Genomic DNA, 21,163 nt, shown 5'->3' with positions numbered 1-21,163 from the left:
GACGTCTGATCCCAGCTTACCTCCAATATTGCTCGAAGTGTAAGATCATCAACGGTGGCTAAAATCTCATTTCGCGAAAGTTTGGCACTTTCCTGGAGTATTTCGATGCCGTCGAGCGAGTCTAGAATTTCCGCAACGGCTCCTGAAATCGAAAATTCATTGTTCAATATTTGACAGGTGGGAATTTTATTTTATTCTTTTTAATTAACAATATTGGATGACTGATTGACGTTTTTCAAGGCTCCTAAGCCCCTTCGGGGAATGAATATCGGATTAGTCTTATCGCATTATGCTTCCAAGGTAGGAGAGGATGAACAACTATGGTTGGGCACGCGTTACGACGCGACCCGACTAACCTGTGGTGGTAAGTTCGTCGTCGCCGACGTCTGAAAAACTGTCGGTATTCGTCTCCGGGTAGTGAGTGTGCCACTTTGGAGACGAGACAGCGGCTATTACCGCCTCCTTCAGTTTCCGTCTTGCGTTGAATTTCTTCAGCTCTTCTATTGTGCCTCCTAAATGTGTTCGCGCCGCACCCTTGTCACGGTCCTGCCACGCAAAATACACACAAATTTTTATATATTCATTATACACAACAGCGAGGAAAACAAATAATGACAATGCTGTACGAATACAAATGTAAATGTATACGTTGAAAGTAATTGAAAAACTTCCGGTCTCTTGTTTTAAGTCTCTCTTTAACAGAGTTATAAATCGTTCAGAACTGTGAGATAAGTTGTTTCCTCCTTAAATTTATACCCAGCATTATGGTAAATGTTATAATAAGACTCTTAACAAAATTAAGCCTCAAGCTACTTGTTCCCGTTTAATTAAGCATCATAATTGTAAGGCCTGACAAGACCAGAGAATTTCGTGTGTGTGTGTGTGTATATATAATATAGAGTATATATTATTCTATGTGTCTAAACTCACTCTCAGCCATTTGTGGTTCAGAACTTCTTGAATCGTGATTCTGTGGTTCAAATCGGTACAGAGCATCTTCCTGAGTAGATCCTTGGCGGTTTCGCTAATCGTGTCCCAAATTGGCGTCTCCATCTGAAAATTTAATCAAACCTAATTGAATAAAACCTCTTTCACCGTCGAGTGTAAAATATTATATACGAAAAAAGAATTCCAAAATATTTAACCGCTTCTGTACTTATAATATATACACGAGTATAATAGCGGAATTAACTCGAAACCGGCGGCGAATTTAGGCGATCTATTTATGAGCTGAATTTGCGTACATTTGTGTTATAAAATCGTATCCCTATATAGACGTAGACGTAGATATGTGACGGGTCAGAGGACACATCAATATCTGTCGTGGAGTAGGAGTCCGATCTATAATATCCTGCTACCTTGCAGGGAAACTCTGGTGTAAAAAGGAACTACGCCTCCGACGCGAGAGGCATTATTTACGATTGACAAATTGAGAATAACGTTGTTATATATAGTTGTTTTCTGGCTTCCGTCTCGGTGAAGAAAAAAAAAAAAGGAAAAGAAAATAGCACCACTTTATCGACAGGTGTAACCATCGCTGTATATGAGAAGAATAAGTGGAGTACATGTTCGAGGAGTAAGTTATACACTCGTGTGTGAATACATGCATAGCCACACGTGTGCGCAGCAATGTGGGCAATTGAAAAATTCCTCGACAGGCGTGTAACACACATGTGAATGCGCCGTGAGGGATGTAGGTACACGTGTAAGGTATATCCAGCCTTATCCCTGCAGCCTCTGTATTGCTCTAACGGCGATATTTAACCTACCGTGAGACAGGGTTGATGTTCAATATCGATTAAACTACAGGCTACCCCTGGAAGAACGTTCACCCGGTGTAGGATGAAAACAAACTAAAAAGTAGGCACCCTGGGCACCACCGGAACGCGGCGGGATACGTTGACGCCGGAAAAGGAGGAAGAAAAAGAAGAAAGGAAGAAAGGAAGAAAGCAAAGAAGGAAACGAATGCCATGAGAGAAATTTATGGAACAAGGGAGAGGCGAGGGGTGGAGGTTTTGGAAATTCGCACAAAACCGGCGCTTACCTGTCCGTCCTGCGACTGACTTTTCTACAACATACCGTGGAAATAAATGCATTGTTCGAGCAGAAATATTTGTGCGAGTGACGAGATTAGGATGCGGAATTGTTTCTGGCGAAAAGGTGGAGGTGGAGGATGAGGGTGACATTTTTTAACGGAATTGCAGGTCAACGAACGCTGATTCGAGAGTTCTATCAAACTGGATGAAGATCGAAGGTCGAAATTGAGGCTTAGGTTGAGTGCACCACAGGAATTGGCTTATATCTGAGTCCACTCCAGACCTTTGTCCGGAAAAATGAGGAGATAACACCGGGGGTTACGTTCTCTACGTTATAAAGTGCGCTGCGCGTCGTTGCATTATAATACATGAGGGTTCTACATCTTCATTTTTATTTTCGCAACGATTGCTTTTCAGATTCACTATCGCGAAGGGCGTGGCTCGGTGTGAAATATTATAATGACTATATATAATGTAAGAGTGGAAATACCGAATTTCCAGAAAAGCAAAAACTGTGATTCCGTTCATTGGCGAAATCAGCCATACCTATGTGAAAATGTAGAAAAGCTAAAGTCTAAAAGGCCATAATATGGAACGGTTAGAATCCCGACGATTTTTTTACTTCAAGATTTCTCCATTTCAACTTTTCTAAATTTTGAAATTTTTTGAAATGGACTTTTCAGTCTCTGAAAATTTGATATTATGATCGTCTTATCATGAAGCTGAAACTAGCAGCCAAAGTTAGTAGCCAAACCTGATAAACTTTTTAGAATTAAAACAATTCGGATCAGTTCTATTCCGATGATTCTATAAAAGTATCAGAAGTTCAAGGTTTCACAAAATTTTGATTTTCGGACTTCGCTACCTGATTAGAACAAACTTTGGAACTTTTGGCTGCTAATTCTGGCTGCTAGCTTCAACCTCATCGTTCTCTCGTGTGGCTATTATACTTTTTGACCATAATCCGAAGAACGGGTCGCTTTGCAAACTAAGTTCTCTTCCTTAACTTGGGAACATGTGCTTTATCCCTGCCGTGTTATACTTTGCTAGCGTTTCGAACGTGTATATATACAATGTAGGCGAAATCGATTTTGTGTCTTGAACTTAGGCGGAAAAACTCGACCGAGTTGGATAAAATTTGTCAGGGAAATCTTAAGTACTCGGTGAAGAGGCGCCATTAACCTATTCAACTTCCTCCTGCAACTTCAGATTACGAAATGGCAACCGCTTAAACTTTTGCATCTTTCATAGCCCGCATAAGATTTCTGATAAATTTTCATTTCGCTGCATTTTCTTACTACTGTATTTATTATCACTATTTTTTCAATTTGTTCTCTCTCCCTGAATAACGTCTATCTCACATGAAAAAGTGATGCCTAATATTTAAAATTTACAGCTTCAATCATTTTTACCAAAAAATTATCGACAAAATTAAGTCTTTCTATCCTCTCGAGTTCGACGAATCTAAAAATATACAGTACAGTCCATCATAAAATCAAACATCTGTGTATTTACTTCAGGATTCCAGTCAGATTCTCCTCTCTCGTTTCGAGCAAATTAAATTTTCATCGTATATGCTTTACGCAGTTTAGAACGTACCTGTACACGTCCCCTGCAGATGGCTTCGCGCAGACGATCACGAGCCCCGATGAAGGGTAAGCTGCCGGTCAAGAGAACGTGGAGAAGAACTCCAGCCGCCCAAACATCTCCAGCCTTTCCGTACTGTCGTCGTTGAATAACTTCCGGTGCCATGAAGTGTGGACATCCGACTCGTCCTGCTTGGCCATGTGCAAGAATCGGAAAAATTATAGAACAACGTCCGGTAGACGTGTCGAACGATTTTCATCGTTGCTTCATAAGCTCAACGAAAATAGAAAGTAAGAAACAAAAATAGAAAATCAATGAAAAAATACAAGAAAACCCATCGCAAAAATAACGAAATCATTTACAGGCAGCAAATAACGAGAACGATTCGATGCAATAATTACGTCGCATCCTGTTTCCTTTTCTCTATGCATAGAGGCCAGGTGCAATTGGTCGGTTTCAACAACGATTTTCCAGCTAGAATGATTCTATTCCTACACATGAAAATACAAGGCAGTAAAAAGTAGAAGGTCCTCCAGAGGCTTGGGGCGTAAATTGTTCTATTATGCATCGGGATAGAAGCTAGTGGGTATATTGCTGCAGCCTTCCTACGCGCCGCGAATAAAGATTTCGAGAATCAAGGGTCCCACCTTTACGACAGGTCCTACATTCGCCGCGACAGTAGCGAATAAAACCCGCATCCATACCTCCGGGGAAATGTCGGGAAATTTTTGCGGTGCATCCCGCACCTCTCAATATTCCTCCGAAAAGTCCGTCCGTTCTTAAAAAATGCAAACAAAATGACACACGTCTCGCGCTGGAATATTCTTCCTCCGGGTTTCCTCCCTGAAAACTGTCGAGGTAGTTATCTCGGTCCGGAAGCAACGCGACCCTTAGCTCGCATCGCGATTTAGAGAAATAAGATAATCCAAGGCGAATAAGGACCATCGGCGACGAGCCACGCGAAGGGTAGGTATAGGTGTAGCTAAGGGTGCCTGAGTTTTAGGGCTGACCATTACTATAATCTCTCAACTTTCTGACGGGGAGTATTCAGCTTCGTTGCCACCGAGGTTGGCATTTAGGATTCGTTGAAACTTAATCTGCGGGACTATTTCCCTTGTTATTCTCAATTTCGGGAGCTGAATTATCTAGAAGCGAATGAATTCATTCGGAAAGTGGTTCAAAATGGTGAATATCCGGTATGGCTTGAGAATGAGACGCGTAATATTTTTTCAATTCGAATAATTGAGTTATCCGCGCAGTTACGAAACTTTCGAAACGCTTCTTGTGTATAAATCAGCATTCGTTGCACATCCTTTGAAGAAACAGCATCCAAGGAGTTTGATTGACTCGCGAAGGATTCTGAAACGAGATGCTCGAGTTAATTAAAAGCGTCGTTTGCACGGTGCGACACGAATGCTTTTTCACACGGCTTTTCTCACTTCCTTACATCAAGCTATTTCCATTCCGACGGAGAGGGCATTCAACCATTGGTTGTAGATTGTTCTCGTACCTGCGATGATTTTGAGAGTCACAATTTAACCCGGTGACTTTTCGCAAATTGAAAATCTTTGCGTGGGATATGGAGGTTTAATAGACACTGTGCTATAGACAGTAATCCTTAGATTAAGTATTCAAGGTGAAAATACCCGTTCCTCGGTTGAACCGAGTAAAACTTTGATGGTAGCTGACCGATGTGCTACCGATAAACCACGAGTACAGTGCCCGAAAGCACTAGAAGTGCAAAGATCCGAGATGCTAAGCCCTTCTCGAACACGAACCGCGGGTAAATTCAAATTAGATTTGCGTCACGTGATTCACCATTTCAATTATTCTGCGTACCTAGTCGTTGTCAAAACCAACCAAGTGCTGTTGAACCGTTTTATAAATGGGCAATAAATTATGCATTGCATCCGGAGTGGGGAAACGAAAAGACAACCGAAAAAAAAATTCTGCAGTAAGAGTTCAAAGTGATATGCGAACAGAATGCAACATATCTTTATTATCTGGTCATAAAAGCTCTAAACGAAATAAAGCCACACACAATGCTTAATTCTTAATTGTCTATCTCAGGACTTCTGTTTAATGCCAAAGTGTTCCTTCAAACCCATTGACTGTGCAGTATCGGAACATGCTCAACGCTTCCGATGCTTCTTACAACATCGTAAGAAGTGGTAGAGCGGTACAACGAACGCCAAGTTTCAAGGCATGAGTACTGATTGTGAGTCTCCGACAACAAGAGATCAGGAGAAATACTTGGCGCAAAGTAAGCAGTTGTTTTAATGGACGTAACAAGACGGAATTTAGCCAATTCAGTCAATTGGTTTGCACACACTGTGGGTTTCCGCTTCATATGCGTTTACGTTGAGTTTACTGCGGCAACCAGCACAGATGAGAGATCCCATTGCAAATCTCTGCGGCGCTGATTGCCCAAACATGTCAAATAAAAGCAATATATATATATATATATATATAATATGGATACATATTTATATAAATGTACGCATAATATGCAAGTTCTATTTCTATTTGCGACGCAACACCGAACACTCAGAACGATGCAGAGATGGAATAACGACAATGACAAACATGTATAAGTATAGATGCTAGCTTTGAAGCGGGGAGTATCGATGAAGCTGTACATTAAGATGAGACGAGTTTCAAAAGCAATTAATGTAACAAAAAAACGGCAGCAGGCAAAATAAATCGTTTATACGGTAGTCGCGATGTCACGAACGATTTCAACGTTTTCATTTATACCGTGTATAACGTATATATACGTATACGTGGCACTGATATTCGAAGATAAAAAAAAAATACACAATCAATATAAGCGTTGCGCAAGAGTTATGAATTATTCGTAAGTATCGCAGAGCTCAGTAATTAAATATGGGAGCATCAACAATCGCGTTGCTTGTGTATAATAAGAAAAGTGAATCAACGAATGCGGGAGCAATTTTTAACTCGTAACAAAACGTGTTCGTGATGAAGAGTAAGATCGAATAACGTCGCAATTAATCATGTTTTAATACTTCCTTTTTTCATTTTTTCTTTCTCTCTGTACTCTTTGTTTTCGTGATAAATAGCTTGCATTCACTTGATTTAAGAGTAGGTATGCCTTTTTCGTCTATATACATATATATACCTACTTATAAAATTGAAAAAAGACTGAAATGGCACGGCGCCTGGAAAATGTCAAGCATAAAATTTTACCCCGGGCTATGTAAGTGGAGGTTATGAGGTAAATGAAAGTAAGGATAAAACGCTGCTCGCTACTTCCACGATTTTCCACGTCTTCCACGCTAAAATTCCACAACGGGCTTGGAAATTGGGTCCGTTGATATTGACTCTCGATTCGTTTCTAAATACGATAGGAGGCTGTCATCCACCGACCTGCGTCGTATAAACGTTATTTGAATCGCGCTTGAATGTGAATAACGTTCGTTGGTTCGTTGTGGTTCGGCGACGCGACGCAGGGTGCAGGGCATTGTTTCAATCTGCAAACTCTAGACTAACTGCGAAACCGCGGCTCTATTTGTCTTCGAAATCGATTACTCCTTCCTTCTTTCTCCACCGTCCTTCTCCGTTCATCCGCTTTCGCCTCGTCTTCCGATTAGCCTGCATTTCCGAACTCGCCCCGCAATTTCTCCGCCTCTCTACTTTGCTATTTATATATGCTATATATGTATACGTTCGGCATAACATGCCTGAATATTCTCGCATAATTTCTATTTTCATTCGTCCATATACTCGATATAATGCCTCCGTATCTAATCGGAAAATGTTAATGCTTCCGCAATTTTGAAAACACTGCATTCACACATGACTACTCATACTGTACCTGACGATGTGTTTTCTTCGTTGGTTTGTTTTTTCACGCATATTAATAACTCATTACTCATGCATTGCATATCGTTCGTAGGAATAGAAAAACTCTAGATTCAGCCAAATGGGAACATATCTACTCTCGTTGAATTTAAATGGACTTTGTCATGATCTACAATATCTCTAATCTCAATATTAAAACAATAATCATAGTGATAACAAAAAAAAATAGAAGAACACTATCCGAATACATATTTGGCGATTTATACGCTACTATATGAACGCTACTGTGGAGTGAATGAATGGTAAAAGCGTATCCGCAAAATACGAATAACTATTTGCATATAAACATGTGTATCTGCGATGTATAATTGATGAGAAAATTAACGAACATGTATAATGTAAGTTTAATTGTCTGCACGTGACAAAAACGATGGACGGACGGACAGACAAACGGGGTGTATATTTACGTTACATACGTCGTACGTATAAGTGTACACAAACTAATGTATTACGCTGCAACTACGTTATATTATGCCTAGGCAGAAGGAACACAACACACGCAGACACGTGGACGGAGCCACCTAAACACGGCTATGATAACTATGAGTATATCGTATAGTACAGTAGCTATACATACGTACTATGGCACAGGCGAAAAACGGAAGAGAATAATTCGTAAGAAAAAGAAATACTAACGAAAGACACGAAACATAATTATCCTAATTCCTACGATCGAAGCAAATTTTTCAAACATTATTCATACGTACAGGTATAACGATACGTATTCGCACATTATCACAGAACTACTTTTTACATGTCATACTGACTCGATTTTGTAAAGGAGGCAAGAATGTGCCAAGGCACTAGAAATCCTTCAGCGACAAGTTTTATTCAACGCTAAGGCGAGTGGTATATTGTTATTTATACTATATTATTCTTGCGCCGGATTGTCGCAGTTTGGTAAAATGAGTAGACGACATTAATTTATCGACTTTACACGGTTGAAAGAATTTTGAAAAACTTAAAACTGGCGTGCAGAGACGTCACGGCGCAAAAACATTTTCACGTACCCATGCGTCTGCGAATACAGAGAATTAAACGTATTAATACGTCCTCGATAAACGCATACTGTCAAGGTAATAGTAGTGAGTGAAACTAGGAAATACCGATTTTTTCCTCCGTGTCGCTGACAAGCGAGTCCTCCGCATCTGTCAGGTCCTCGAAAGGGAAATTGCTGCTTGGAGGTGCAGTCGGTCCTACCGAAATAATAATAATAAAGAGATGTCTAATTTGCAGGGTCGTTGAAATTTTTGCTAAACCATTTTAAAGAGAGGCGAAGCTTGACTGTGTATAAACAATAATAAATAAACAAATAAACAAATAAATATAAATGAGTAATCAAGGCGAATAAGCCTTCGCTCATGCGCAAAATTCACACGTGGAATTAATCGCATAATATAATAGAACACGTATGCGAACTGCTTCGAAACGTGCTGAGGAATACATTTGCGATTTCAGCAGCTATTCGTAAGCCCGCCATAGTGAAGCATAACAAGTAGGTATAACGTATGCATTGGGATTATACAAGATTAAAGCACCCACAATTCGTTATGCGTGGGTCGAGGGACGTTTCACCCCCACGTTTTCCGTCTCGATTTTATTTTTACACATTTCTCTTATTATTCTACGTTTATTTCGCGCCCAGGAAACGCCTCCTTTTACCTAGGAAAGTATACCTGCTGTATTTTATACGATATAGTAAATTTGCCGAGTGTAGCGCAGGCTTTTACAGGCTCAGAATACCAAGTGATAAGGATACTCGATCGGTCACGTTTTCAATTCGTATTCTGCGCAGTGTTAACCGTTAGGAGTAACGTACTGCAGGAGAGAATTAATTCACGCTTAACTTAATTAGACTGCGGCCCTGAACGGAAAGCATTTATTTTTTCATAATTAATTTCATTGCATCGTTATCGTCATCCCGTATCGCAATTTAGCAGAACATGTTGAATCAAATATGTGGAATTGATATGCGTCATCTGCGAATTTTATCATGTGAGATGATCGTGTTTGTTACTTCGTTTCTAACACGCGTGGTTTGCATTACATTATACACACGTAGGCATCGTGCAGGCGTAAGCAAGAATAAATTTCATTATGATTACGGTTATCACACGGACTTGATTATATTCTCACGAGAGAAATTTTCCGATATGACGTTGATTACGAGGGAATTAATAGATTCAACGTAAGCCACAGCCGTTTGGCATACCGCAGAGTTAAACGCCTACCGATTTATTACGATACAGCTGCAAATATTTTTTATTTACTTTTATTTTTTAAGGAAATATTCTTTTTCTTGAAGTTTCAAATATTTCACCAAGTACGGCACAAAGCTGCTACATTCCGAAGGCAGTACAGTACCACCATGAAATATAAGCTACGAGCAACATATTAACGTCTAAACTCAATTATGAAAATTAATTTTTGTCTAGACTAGCAATGAAATTAATTCTGAAAGGGCCACGTTGCATGCAATTTCTCTCTGACGTTAACATAAGTAATCTTATACACGTTAACTGTGCGCCAAGGAGTTGACGAACACCTTATATCGTAGAATAATTTCTAAGCAGGGACTGTAAATAATTCCCTACGTTGATACGTATGCGTATATAGGTATGTAAAAATATACATTTGAAAGGTTTTTTGGATGTTTTTTTTTTTGTTTTTGATGAAAACTGCAAAACTTTCAATGCATCATAACTTTTATCATATTTTTTTTTTATACACGATTGTCACGTGCAGATAATTGTATAATTACATAATTGTCATATATGTGTAACGTATATTACAGAAGTTTTGGGAAACGTATTAAAAGAACCATTTTACAAATTACGTGTAATGCAAATAAGAAATATCCGGTCAAGGAAAAATGGGCCTGATAAGCGCTACTCTAAATCGTCGGGATAATTTTTATCTTCTTGACTCGGTGTTTGAAAAGCAAGATATTACTCTACAAATATCTATAACACGTAAAACGGAGCGTATATTGCTTGATACTTCAAGTATTAATCATATATTATATGCGAGAACATTTAATGCAGGAAAGTCTAAATATTTGATATTAATTTGAAACTTGGTGAAAATTAATTAGCGAAAGACGGTATTTCAGAACCATTAGAGAGGATTTTGAATCATTCAAATTACGTGAATTAAGTTGTGGAAATTGTGAAATTAGAATTTGTAAAATACATAAAATTTATCGCTTAATTTTGGAATCAGTACCACCTTTCAATGGATACTCATGCCAATTCTCACATGTGCCTGGAAGATGAGAGCTTATTCAACTCTCGTACCTTTATAGAGGTTTTCAGATTTTCCTGGCAAATACAGACGTCGAGTAGATTTAATTGAATTTGTGAGTTTTAAATTACGTTACGCACTTACAAAATGTGAAAACACTTGCCGCTAATAATTTCGTGCAGTACGAACAGCGGAGACAATGCGTGGGTATAAAAGATGAAAAAAGCTCTTTACAAAGGAGTTATCGATGATTTAACTATCGTGAAGCTACCCTAGTATAACTGCAATAAGCGATGTTATTGCGAAGCACTTCCAGCTAGTGTAATGTTCATCTATTGTGCGACAAAAGCCGAGGGGTTGATCGTTGCTTCTATGATCCAGCGTACACCCAGAGGACTTGACGAAGGATTTAGTTCGACCCCGAGTGAATTCACATTTTAAACCCTCCACCGGCGATGTGGTTTTTGCTAAAGTTGCCGGCCAACACCGACGATTTCGTCCTGGACTCTCATCCCCCCATTTAGGACTTTTCAAAAATGTCTCTGAAAATTCAGGCAATTAGTTTCAGATGCCTACTTGTTAAAAGTTAGGGTCGATGATATGATATCGTCCATATTGGCCGGCGAAGGATAAACTGACTTTAGACGAGTTCAAAAGCTTTCAACGCACGAATTAGCGTACACCCGAGTAATGAATGGCCAACCCCTTGGCGTGAGTACGATGCGCAGGTAAACGAGGTGCCGGAGAGCGTCGTGATCGATATTGAAAAGCTGTCAGCAGCGCAAGTTAAGTAAATAGAAAGACGAACGGTGTAAGACGTGTATAAATAACGAGAGTGAAAATGCGTATAATAATAATTGATAAATAACGAATGACGGCGGTAATTGCAAGTGAAAGGACGACGGGAATAGATATACGATGTATTCTATGAGTGAGTAAGGGAAGTGAGGGGGTGGGGGAATCGGAGGCAAGCAGGCAAGCGATAGCGACTTCTGTTACATCATGGCATAAAGGCATGTGGGAAGGTGTCTTTGTGTCTGTGTACACGTAGGTATACAACGATGATACATAATGCGCGACGAAAGTCGGGAAGAATAAAGAAGGCGTCGTGTGTATATGGTTCGAGGGTGTAACGAAACGGCATAAGGTCCTGGGGAAGCGATGAGAAAAGGTTAGGTCAGGCTTACCCTCGGTGTCGGCCTTCAAGTAGAGCTGCCCCTTTGGGCTCAGACTTCGCCGATACTCGCTCGTGAAACACTCTGCATTCATTCAAACCAAATACAGGTTATCAAACCTACCTTATACAACTTCGTATCACGGTAAATGTCTATCTACATTACATATAGGATTAGGTACTTTTTCTTTAAGTAGCAGGTAGGTGGGTCAGCCTTTTTTACTTTCTCAACGATAAATTATTGAGTGTAATAGAATTTTTCATTTACCTACTTCCATTTTTATACGACAATGCACTAGCGAATAATTATACTCATGAAAGTCGGAGTTGAATGCAGTGAGAATTGTCCTTTGCAAAGGGAAACGTTGATTCAAATCTGAACACTGCGTGTAATTATAGGATAGCATATGTGAGGTAAAGACGTTTCTTATTTGTCTCACAACTAACGGTAAAGATTTTCTACTTCATCGACAATATTTGTGAGTTTAATCCCAAAATTTATGCAATATGATATTGAAAATTCTCTGAACACCCGCCGATTTATATAGTTTCCACGCTTACGTTTTCGTCTCTCGGAGGAACGTGAGCCGCATTTTACGAATCGGGGTGTGAGGTATATGAGGGGATTTGTTACGTCACTGTTAAAAAGACATTGATAAAAGAGAAAAAAAAAAAATTCACCTCGCACGATTTAAGACGGTATAAAAGTGCAGGGTTATTGGACAATTGAGAATGATTGTAAGATAAATTGACTCCGTGGAACTTTTCTGATAAATTTTAAAACGATCTCTCACTCTTTCGTGTATCGTATAAAGAAGAAGTTCAATCGCAGCGGTGAGTAAAGTTTGGCGAACTTGTCAAAAACGTTCAACAACTTCGCTCGACAAGTGCGAGGTGAAGTTTGTTTCACGCTCGTAGCCCTGATGTCACTTTACAATCTTAATTTCACCCCTTTAGCTTTTCAGTGGCAAAGAAGAAACGTCAAGGAAGAGGGTTTTGTAAGTTTAAATTTTCCGAAACTCGCTAAATAAGTGTGTCATAATAAAGCAGCACTCTGTGTAGATTTTAAAGTGATCGTTCAAGACCTCGATGGGCTATTTATCCATGTGCAAAATGCGATTGTACAACCGACGCGATACGTGGTAAGTGATAAATTGATCCGATGTTCGGTCAAGATACTGTTACTACTACTAATGACCTTTAAAATTCCAGGCCAAAAATCAGCAAAAGGCTTTATTATAAGGTACGTAGTAAGGAATTGAAACTAAAGTTGCGTATTATACGATAACAATAATAATAATAATATAAATGATCATAATAGTAACAGTGAGAATATTAAGAAAAAATATTTCACTCAATACATGTATAAAATATTAGCAATTATACGGAGTAGAAAAAAAAATCGATACATTATATTATGCGTAACTGCAGCGATTATTATAGTATATGATGGAATCGTATATAGTTAAGGGTGAATAATTAGAGAATCTATAATTATAATAAAATGTTTCTGCAGCTGCTGCATTCTCCACATCATTTTGACCACATCAAACATTTAAAAATCTCGAATGCGACTGCCAGTATAATAATTATCGAAGCAAAATTAGTGTATAATATAATACAAGATCGCAGGAAGAGCATCCAACAACGAAAGTAAAACATTTATACAATTTCTCGTAGACGACCCAACTCACAGAGCCATTTACGTGGTAGTAGTAGGTACGTTACTGTTATAGAATAGGCCGATATAACAATGGCACCACTAAATCAGAGAGGCAGTATTCAAAGCGTTTGCAAATTCATATCGGCGAATAGGTAGATGTATACACGAATATAATATATTTGGAAACTTTGCGAAATATTGTTAATAGCCTCGGGCTCTCTGCGTTACTTAGATCGCATATTTCGTCCCATTTATTAATTGGCCAAGTTGCAGGGTTGCTATACGGTTTGAATTAGGTGAAGTTTCTCAGCTTGATGTAACGCGCGATATCAAGTATAAAGAAATATACGAAAAGGAAGAGGTACGCTACCGTATACGCATTTCCGTTTGCCTGATGAAAAATTCATCGTCCCGTTACCCGAATGGCGAAATATTATTATTCGAACCAATTTCATTTCTAACCAGCTGTCCTTAGCGCCAAAAATACGAAACAGCAACGACGGTCGTTTAAAGATTCCACCTTTAGCGGTGAAAATTAAGCTCAGAGCTTTGAAACGTCGCGTAAGCGTGATAGCAGCAAAAAGGGAGTAAAATTCAGACGCGTAGTACGCATAGCTCGTTGTACGCATGTATCGTCGTGAATGGAACAAGGGAAACGTGACTCGAGAATTTTGACGAAGGTACGACCGTGCACTGGTTAATTCGTTTTCGCATTAACGGAGCGGCGCACAACGTGCCACATTGTATCACCGAGGAGCGAAACTTTGCACCGGAAAATGAAGAAATCATCTCCCGTGTACGACATCCTGACAAAACGTGTGTAGGTATCAGTTTCATCCCACGCTTCGCGACGCACGTAATTCTCACCCTACGTCTCGCTGCGTCTAGGCGAAGAAGGAGGATCAACAGCGGTATGAACAGGCTTTAAGAGGCAACGGAAGCAAGCAGCGCCTAATACGTGCTCTTTTCATGTGATACACTGACAGCCGTCCGGCAACAGGTCGTCCAACGCAGCTATGGTCAGTGGCAAAAGCAGGTACGACAGACTATAGAGGAAGAATGAAAAAGGCGGCGGTACGGTTGACTTTGATTGAAATCACTCGGGGGTGAGCGTCTTTGGGTTAGGAAAACAGGCGACAGACTGTTTCTCCCTTACAAGTATATCTCTGTACCGCGCAGTAGACTCGATAAAAGACACACGACATGACGATAAGTCTCAGGGGATGTTCGTAACAAACAAACGTTGCGGGATAAATGAATCAAAACAGTTATCCAGAATTCTGCCTCTCTGACATAAATTACTATATAATGTACATATGTATATTAGGGTGACGCAAAAAAACCGACAATTTTTTTTTTTTTTTTTTTTTTTTTTTTGAGTCTCGTGTGACAAAATGTTAGTTTTTGAAGTTTTAAGAACCCACTCCAAAGGACAGCTCAGAAAAAAAAAAAATTTTAAGAGGTTACTCCAAATTTAAAAAAATGTCAAAAATCATCAAAAAATTAAATTAAAAAAATTGTATTTTCAGTATTTTGTTTGATTTTTAATTCATGTCGTGGTGGATTGTTATCGATTCTTTCTTACTAAATTAAAGAAAAAAAATTTATGAAATTTTAATATGAATATTAAAAGGTCGCTCGAAAGGATCTAAAGAAATGCACCAAAACATTGAAAAAAATTATGAGAGACATTTCAAAATTCAAATTTTGAACTGAAACTTTCGGAAACTTATTTTTTTTTTTGTTTATAAAATTATACCGTAACGAGAAAAATAAATAAAAAATCGATTTTTGACGTTTTCTGACGTTTTAAAAAATTTTTTAAATATTTTTTTGAACTGTCTTTCGGAGTGGGCTCTTAAAACATCAAAAACTAACATTTTGTCACACGAGACTACAAAAAAAAAAAAATAGTCAGTGTTTTTGCACCACCCTAATGTATATATATATATATATATATATATATATATATATATATATATATACACATACATATACGTACATATACAGATATAATATAATGATATACGAGAAGAGAAATTCGGAGAAACGACATTGGACGAATTTATACGTGTCATATGAATTGATAATCACACCTCATGAGATAAGGTGCTGGTGCCTACTCCCCTACTGTCAATCGTTCGACGGGTCAATCGTACTTCAAGGCACCAGGAATCTTATGACTCCATGGTGTTGAGTACGGAAATCAGGTATCTACTTATTTACTTACAATACGTGATTACTGTACATAAAAATGTTCTGCATACATATATATATATATATGTACATGTATACACACCTACATGTATTCATCATGTTGCCAGACAGAAGAATGCAGGTGAAAATTAACTAGCCAAGTCTAGCGGAGAAGAAGAGGTGAGAATAAACACAGCGTGTTAATTTCTCGGCACGCAGGAATTTAGTACAAAGTCAGAATAATTATATCTCTATGTAGATGTATATGTATATATACATATACATATGTATGTTTGTACGTGTAGGAAATATCGTAATATGCAGGAGAATAATGTATAAACGTACCGACGCCGTTTGTTTGCGACGCTGGCAGCTGGACCGCGACGCCAAATCCGCGTAGCTTGACGGGGGCGGAATTTTCCCGACCTGCTAAAAGCGCGCACTGCGGCTTCAGGTCCCGATGAATTATGTCGTTCTCATGACAGTATCGAAGGGCTTCCAGAATCTGCCGCATGTAGTGACTAGAAGAAATTTTCATAGTTAATAGACATTTTCGACAGATTATGCAGTTTTGGAGGAAAAGTGGTTCAGCCCGAATGCCGTGCCAGACGAAAGTTCTGCTGGTAAGTTACGAGTATCCATGTGTGCTCTTTGGAGCTGCTGAATAACCTCTGACCTTTTTCCTGGGTCGCGAGGGACGGAAAAAGAAATTCAACCCGAGTCCTTATAAGTCGGAGAAAATGCCCACTAAATGTGATAAGGATAGAAAATCGCGTGCAAGTAGATTTCGCGCATTATGGATCAGTGACAAATTTTCGCAGCAGAAGATCTCAACAGGTACGGTGAAACGAACAGTTCGCAGAAACGTGCTCGAATTTGCGTCGACTGTTCCCGCGACGTCGGCAATGTCGGTGATTTAATCAAGGGGAAGGAGAAAATTGGCGATGAGATTGAAACAGCGAAGGGCGACAATGAATTTGGTCAATTAAGGCGTGTGGAAAAACTAATGAAAAAGAGTCATTCGTTTTTATTGATTAGCGGTGGTACGAAAGCGAGAATTTACACGATGTGTCTGTACGTACGTTACTCTTGAACGAATAAAGTAAAAAAAAACTACACAACGTAAATTACCACTTAATTCGTTCATTGAAACAACAATTCTGAGCTAATTTTGGGTCTTTTTACACGGTGTAAAGCGTCAGTAGCTATCATCAGTCGTGCTTGCGTGCTGTAAGAGATTGATGGAGATTTCGGATCCTGCAGGAATGTGCTTCTTCTTGTTGATCATTGGGATCGAGCTGTTTTACCTCAAGTTCTACTACCAAGGTAAGGTGACCGCTCTGTTATTGATTATAGACCATTGTTCGAACCATTCTACGTTACATGATTGCAATGGCGGGAAAAGTATGAATGCTCAGGCATTTGTTACGTACATATATACATTATAGATGTACAATAGAAAATTAATCCCTGACCTGGCAACCGCTTCGCTGTAGACGAAACCAGCTGTAGCACGACGCACAACTTCGAAGCAAAGGTCCGATCCGTCCATGCTGTGGATTAGAACGGGTATAAATGATTATTCACCAATCGCAACAAGAATAGAATCCTCGTATTGTGTTCATGGTTCATGGAATGAACCGATTCAATTCTTATCGATACTCAAACGGGGTCAACTATTTCTCATATCACTGCATGGTAATTCATACGTTCGATCTGTTCTTAGCTACGTCAAATTTACTCACTGATTGCATGTTGTCAGATTAATGTGACGTACGTCTGTAATCTAGTTGGTTTGTTTCATGAATTTACTGAAATCACGTCAATAATAATTGTTACCTTCGAGATTTCTGCATCTGTAAAAACGAACTATCGCTATACCCGTGGCTTTCACACGATCATTCTGACAATGCGAACAAAGTTCTATGAAGTATCTTGTGCTAGGAATTCATAAAAAGAGGGCGTATCTTTGGCATAAAAAGAAAGTTTGATGCAATTCTGTTCTCCGAATGACTGTTGAAAAGTTAAGGTCTGCTGAGGTTTATTTTTGCAGATGTAGAAATCCCTCGAGGTTACGAACTCGTTTTCTTTACAACACTTCAGGCTTAAGAACGGAATCAGTCAATTCGTTACTTTTCTGTTTCAAGCGAGCCTTCTTGACAGCTACGTTCACAAAATTTTTCGTTTATCTGATCTAATGATAAAATTTAAGGGTAACAGAATCTACAATGAAAAGAACTGATCAATAAAACATGTGAAATCATTTCCAGTGAAGTCAGCCTCTAAAGAAAATGTCACTTGAATTGCATCCCTTGACCTGATTTCAAGCAAGCTCGTTATCACGTAAGGCCAACCGTACAATAAATGTAAATTGTATAAATGAGGGTGGATTCGCAGGACATACTCACTATTCGAACACCATGTAAAGCATTCCTTCGGAACTGTAGGTCTCCAAGAGTTCCACGATGTGGGGATGTTTCAGCATGTGACATATCGTTGCCTCGCGTTTCAAGTCTGTAACATTCGTCCGACATAATACACTTTGAGCATACACTGCAGTTGGATAAAGGCAATGTGACAGTGATCACCTGTCTATTTTTAAAAGGGTATTCGGATAGATCATATATAGAATCAGGATAGAGCGACGATTTTTGAGATGTCCTGTGGTGGCTGTGTCATATTGCAGCAGGAGCCTGGTACGAAGAAACTTTTCGAACGCTAACGAGTAGGCTGGAGCTTGACCCACATTACCCTTCCTGCGACTGTATCTTGTCGTGAGAGTAAATCCCCGGCATGCAAAAGTTGAAGCTTGTGAAAAGAAGCGCGGTAATTAGCGGATGGTAATTACCGTGTATTGTTATCACGCCCGGGGGTTGCTGAGAATGAACTAGGCAGTAAACTAAAATAACAACAACGCCGCGTGTCTACACAGGGAGACAATGAGAACCAACGATATTTCAAATGAAGTTTTTGGAATGCGTTGATATGAATTTTCAGAGAAAAAACGTTCCAAAGCGCTGGAATTAAAACAGGCAATCGATCGATTGGCAGAATATTTCATTCCAGACATAAAGTTGTATCGTTTGAATCGCGAGTTCTTTTTAAATCACAAAATTTATACGCTTCTACACTTTTGTAGAAGGGGAATATACGCTGGATATTTTCTCGAAGTAAAAATACATCTCACGAATGCAATTGAATGTAATTGAATGTAGGGTGTGGAGATGTGTCTTCATAAAGATCAGGTTTTCGAGCGGTAGAAGCAGGGATCTCAAAACGAGAAATGTTCGGAGGAAGTCTGGAAAAAGTAGGGAGTCGCACATAGCTGAGTAGGCACTCTTCAGCTATGTGCAAGTTCGAGGAGACGTGAAAGATAGAGGGACAAGATGAAAAGTATGAGGTTACGGTTAAGAGATAAAAGTAGCAGTCCGTGACTCTGGTGGACGTTGCAATTGTGTGATTTTTGGACCAAACGCAGGATGCGTGAGACGAGTTTCCTTCAAGTCGTGTTTAATATTACATCAACTGGGGCGTTATTTTCTTTCGTATTTCATTCGGCAAGTTATCGTAATGTCTTTCCAATTCTCCCTAACAGCTGTGTAACATCCTCATTTTCTATTGATGACATGATACTCTGGGGGGATGGAGAGCAGCCCAATGCTCAGTAAAAATTCACTCCCATGTTCAAGAAGCCAGTGAAATTATTGCTGTATAATCGTAGAAAAGGAATGAAAAATTTCTGGCAAAATGGTTTAACCCTTAAATGTAACGGAATCACGTCAATATTTCTATTAATCATCGGAGGGCAGATAACAGCCACGCAGATTCTAAACGGCAAGATGGATATCCTGGCCAATGATGACTGCCAAGTCGATAACCGTAACTCCTCTCATGGATTCCCGAGAGTATTTTCGGACAAGGAATCACTTCGGAAGACGCACGTTGCAGCGGAGTTCATTATACTTGGAAAACCAGGACTAAGGTGGGCGGCATATCCACTCCTAATGATGTATAAAGGGTTAGTTGGGACGACACGAGATTGAGGGTTGAAGGCTCGAATAAGCAACGCCGCAAGGACGCAGTTGCCTGAATTCTACTCCAGCTACGATATCTCGTTTTATTTAGCCAGACTTCTTATCTTTAGTATTTAGGCAAGCAAGCCCCTGCCTACCTGGCCCGCCACTTACTCATGACTTGATCAATGCAAAGAATTGCAAAAATTGAGCACACATTATTACTGTCAGGGAAAAACTCATCACGCCATTTCCCCTTCGCGGGAAAAAAAAAATTTCGCGAGAAGAATATAAATACGTGAGTTTTCCTAGTTTTTTGTCTTTCAGGGTGATTTTGTGATGAAAATTTTCCTCGGATCTTCTCAACGGAGACATCCAATATTACTTGGATTTGACAAAGTTTTGTCTTCTTAGTTTTGTAAATAGGGTTGAATAACTTTCACGCACTCTTCGAATTCAATTGTTTCGGTTAGGTTATCTAATCGTCAGCTTCTAGAGCTATTTACTCATCCACTGAGTCTGCATATATTAGATAAAGACGAAATAGTGGAATGTAGTGCAGCCTCTTCTTGCAAGACTCAGATGAAAAAATAATTGTTTCATTTTTTTATTGACTTACTTCAATTTGTTCGATTTATGTCAACGAAATAGAAAGAAAGAAAATACGAAAACTGTATTACGGGCGGAATGAATTTTTTAATGGTACAAATTGGATTTTACTTCCTATGAGTGAATATTCCTTAGAATTTTAAACCGTATACCTAAGCTTCGAAACCGCGCAAAAGTCTTACCTTGTATCAAATTATGAATATTCAATATTGAAAGAGTGGATATCACGATATAAAATTGTGCTCTCACCGTTTCCAAGGTATGTAGAAGCGCGAAACCGCGCCTGGATCCCCACGCGGCTCGTAACTTTCCATCTACGTATGTATATGCATATAAATATTATATACATATATCTATATATGAATATACGTATTCTTCCTGAAAGTGTCCTTCTCTAAGAAAACTTGCCAATCCTAAACTTTGACACTCCTTTAGAGACTTATATGTATATCACTAACGGTTAATTCACGACTCTTGGAAAAATCTTTCCTACTTGGAGGTTCACAGTCTGAAAACATGAGAGGGTATGTTGCCGATATTTCGAGTGGGTATTCACGCTAGGACAACGTACAGCTATAAGACGTGTAACCCGCAAGATACACACATCGGCGCAGAGGGCGGGGAAATAACTCGACAAGCCCTGCGTGCAGGTAAAAAATAAGGACGGAGTTGTAACATAAAACTACCGCAACCTCCCTCCTCGACGTATATTCTTGACGAAAAAATAACAGATCGTGTTCCGCGGGGATTCACGAAC

General features: G+C 39.3%; 1 protein-coding gene across 14 annotated transcripts in view; it reads right to left on the bottom strand.

The window, feature by feature from the left end:
• Nucleotides 1-21,163, bottom strand: part of LOC124407656 (peripheral plasma membrane protein CASK) — a 137,655-nt gene that overhangs the window by 105,039 nt on the left and 11,453 nt on the right. For 7 of the 14 annotated variants that reach the window (XM_046883999.1, XM_046884002.1, XM_046884005.1 and 4 more), the window contains exons 3-11: nt 18,193-18,298; nt 17,260-17,337; nt 16,130-16,305; nt 11,939-12,010; nt 8,615-8,704; nt 3,636-3,814; nt 931-1,053; nt 357-546; nt 21-142 (exon numbers count right to left, since the gene is read on the bottom strand). In XM_046883999.1, coding sequence (XP_046739955.1) covers nt 21-142; nt 357-546; nt 931-1,053; nt 3,636-3,814; nt 8,615-8,704; nt 11,939-12,010; nt 16,130-16,305; nt 17,260-17,337; nt 18,193-18,298 — 1,136 coding nt within the window. The remainder of the gene's footprint in view (nt 1-20; nt 143-356; nt 547-930; nt 1,054-3,635; nt 3,815-8,614; nt 8,705-11,938; nt 12,011-16,129; nt 16,306-17,259; nt 17,338-18,192; nt 18,299-21,163) is intronic. The other 7 variants (XM_046884009.1, XM_046884014.1, XM_046884013.1 and 4 more) reach the window with 5 other exon arrangements.

The sequence above is a fragment of the Diprion similis genome, chromosome 6 (genome assembly GCF_021155765.1).
Source record: "Diprion similis isolate iyDipSimi1 chromosome 6, iyDipSimi1.1, whole genome shotgun sequence".
Taxonomy (NCBI): domain Eukaryota; kingdom Metazoa; phylum Arthropoda; class Insecta; order Hymenoptera; family Diprionidae; genus Diprion; species Diprion similis.
Note: the sequence above shows the minus strand (reverse complement) of the source record. Positions and strands in the feature narration are given on the sequence as shown.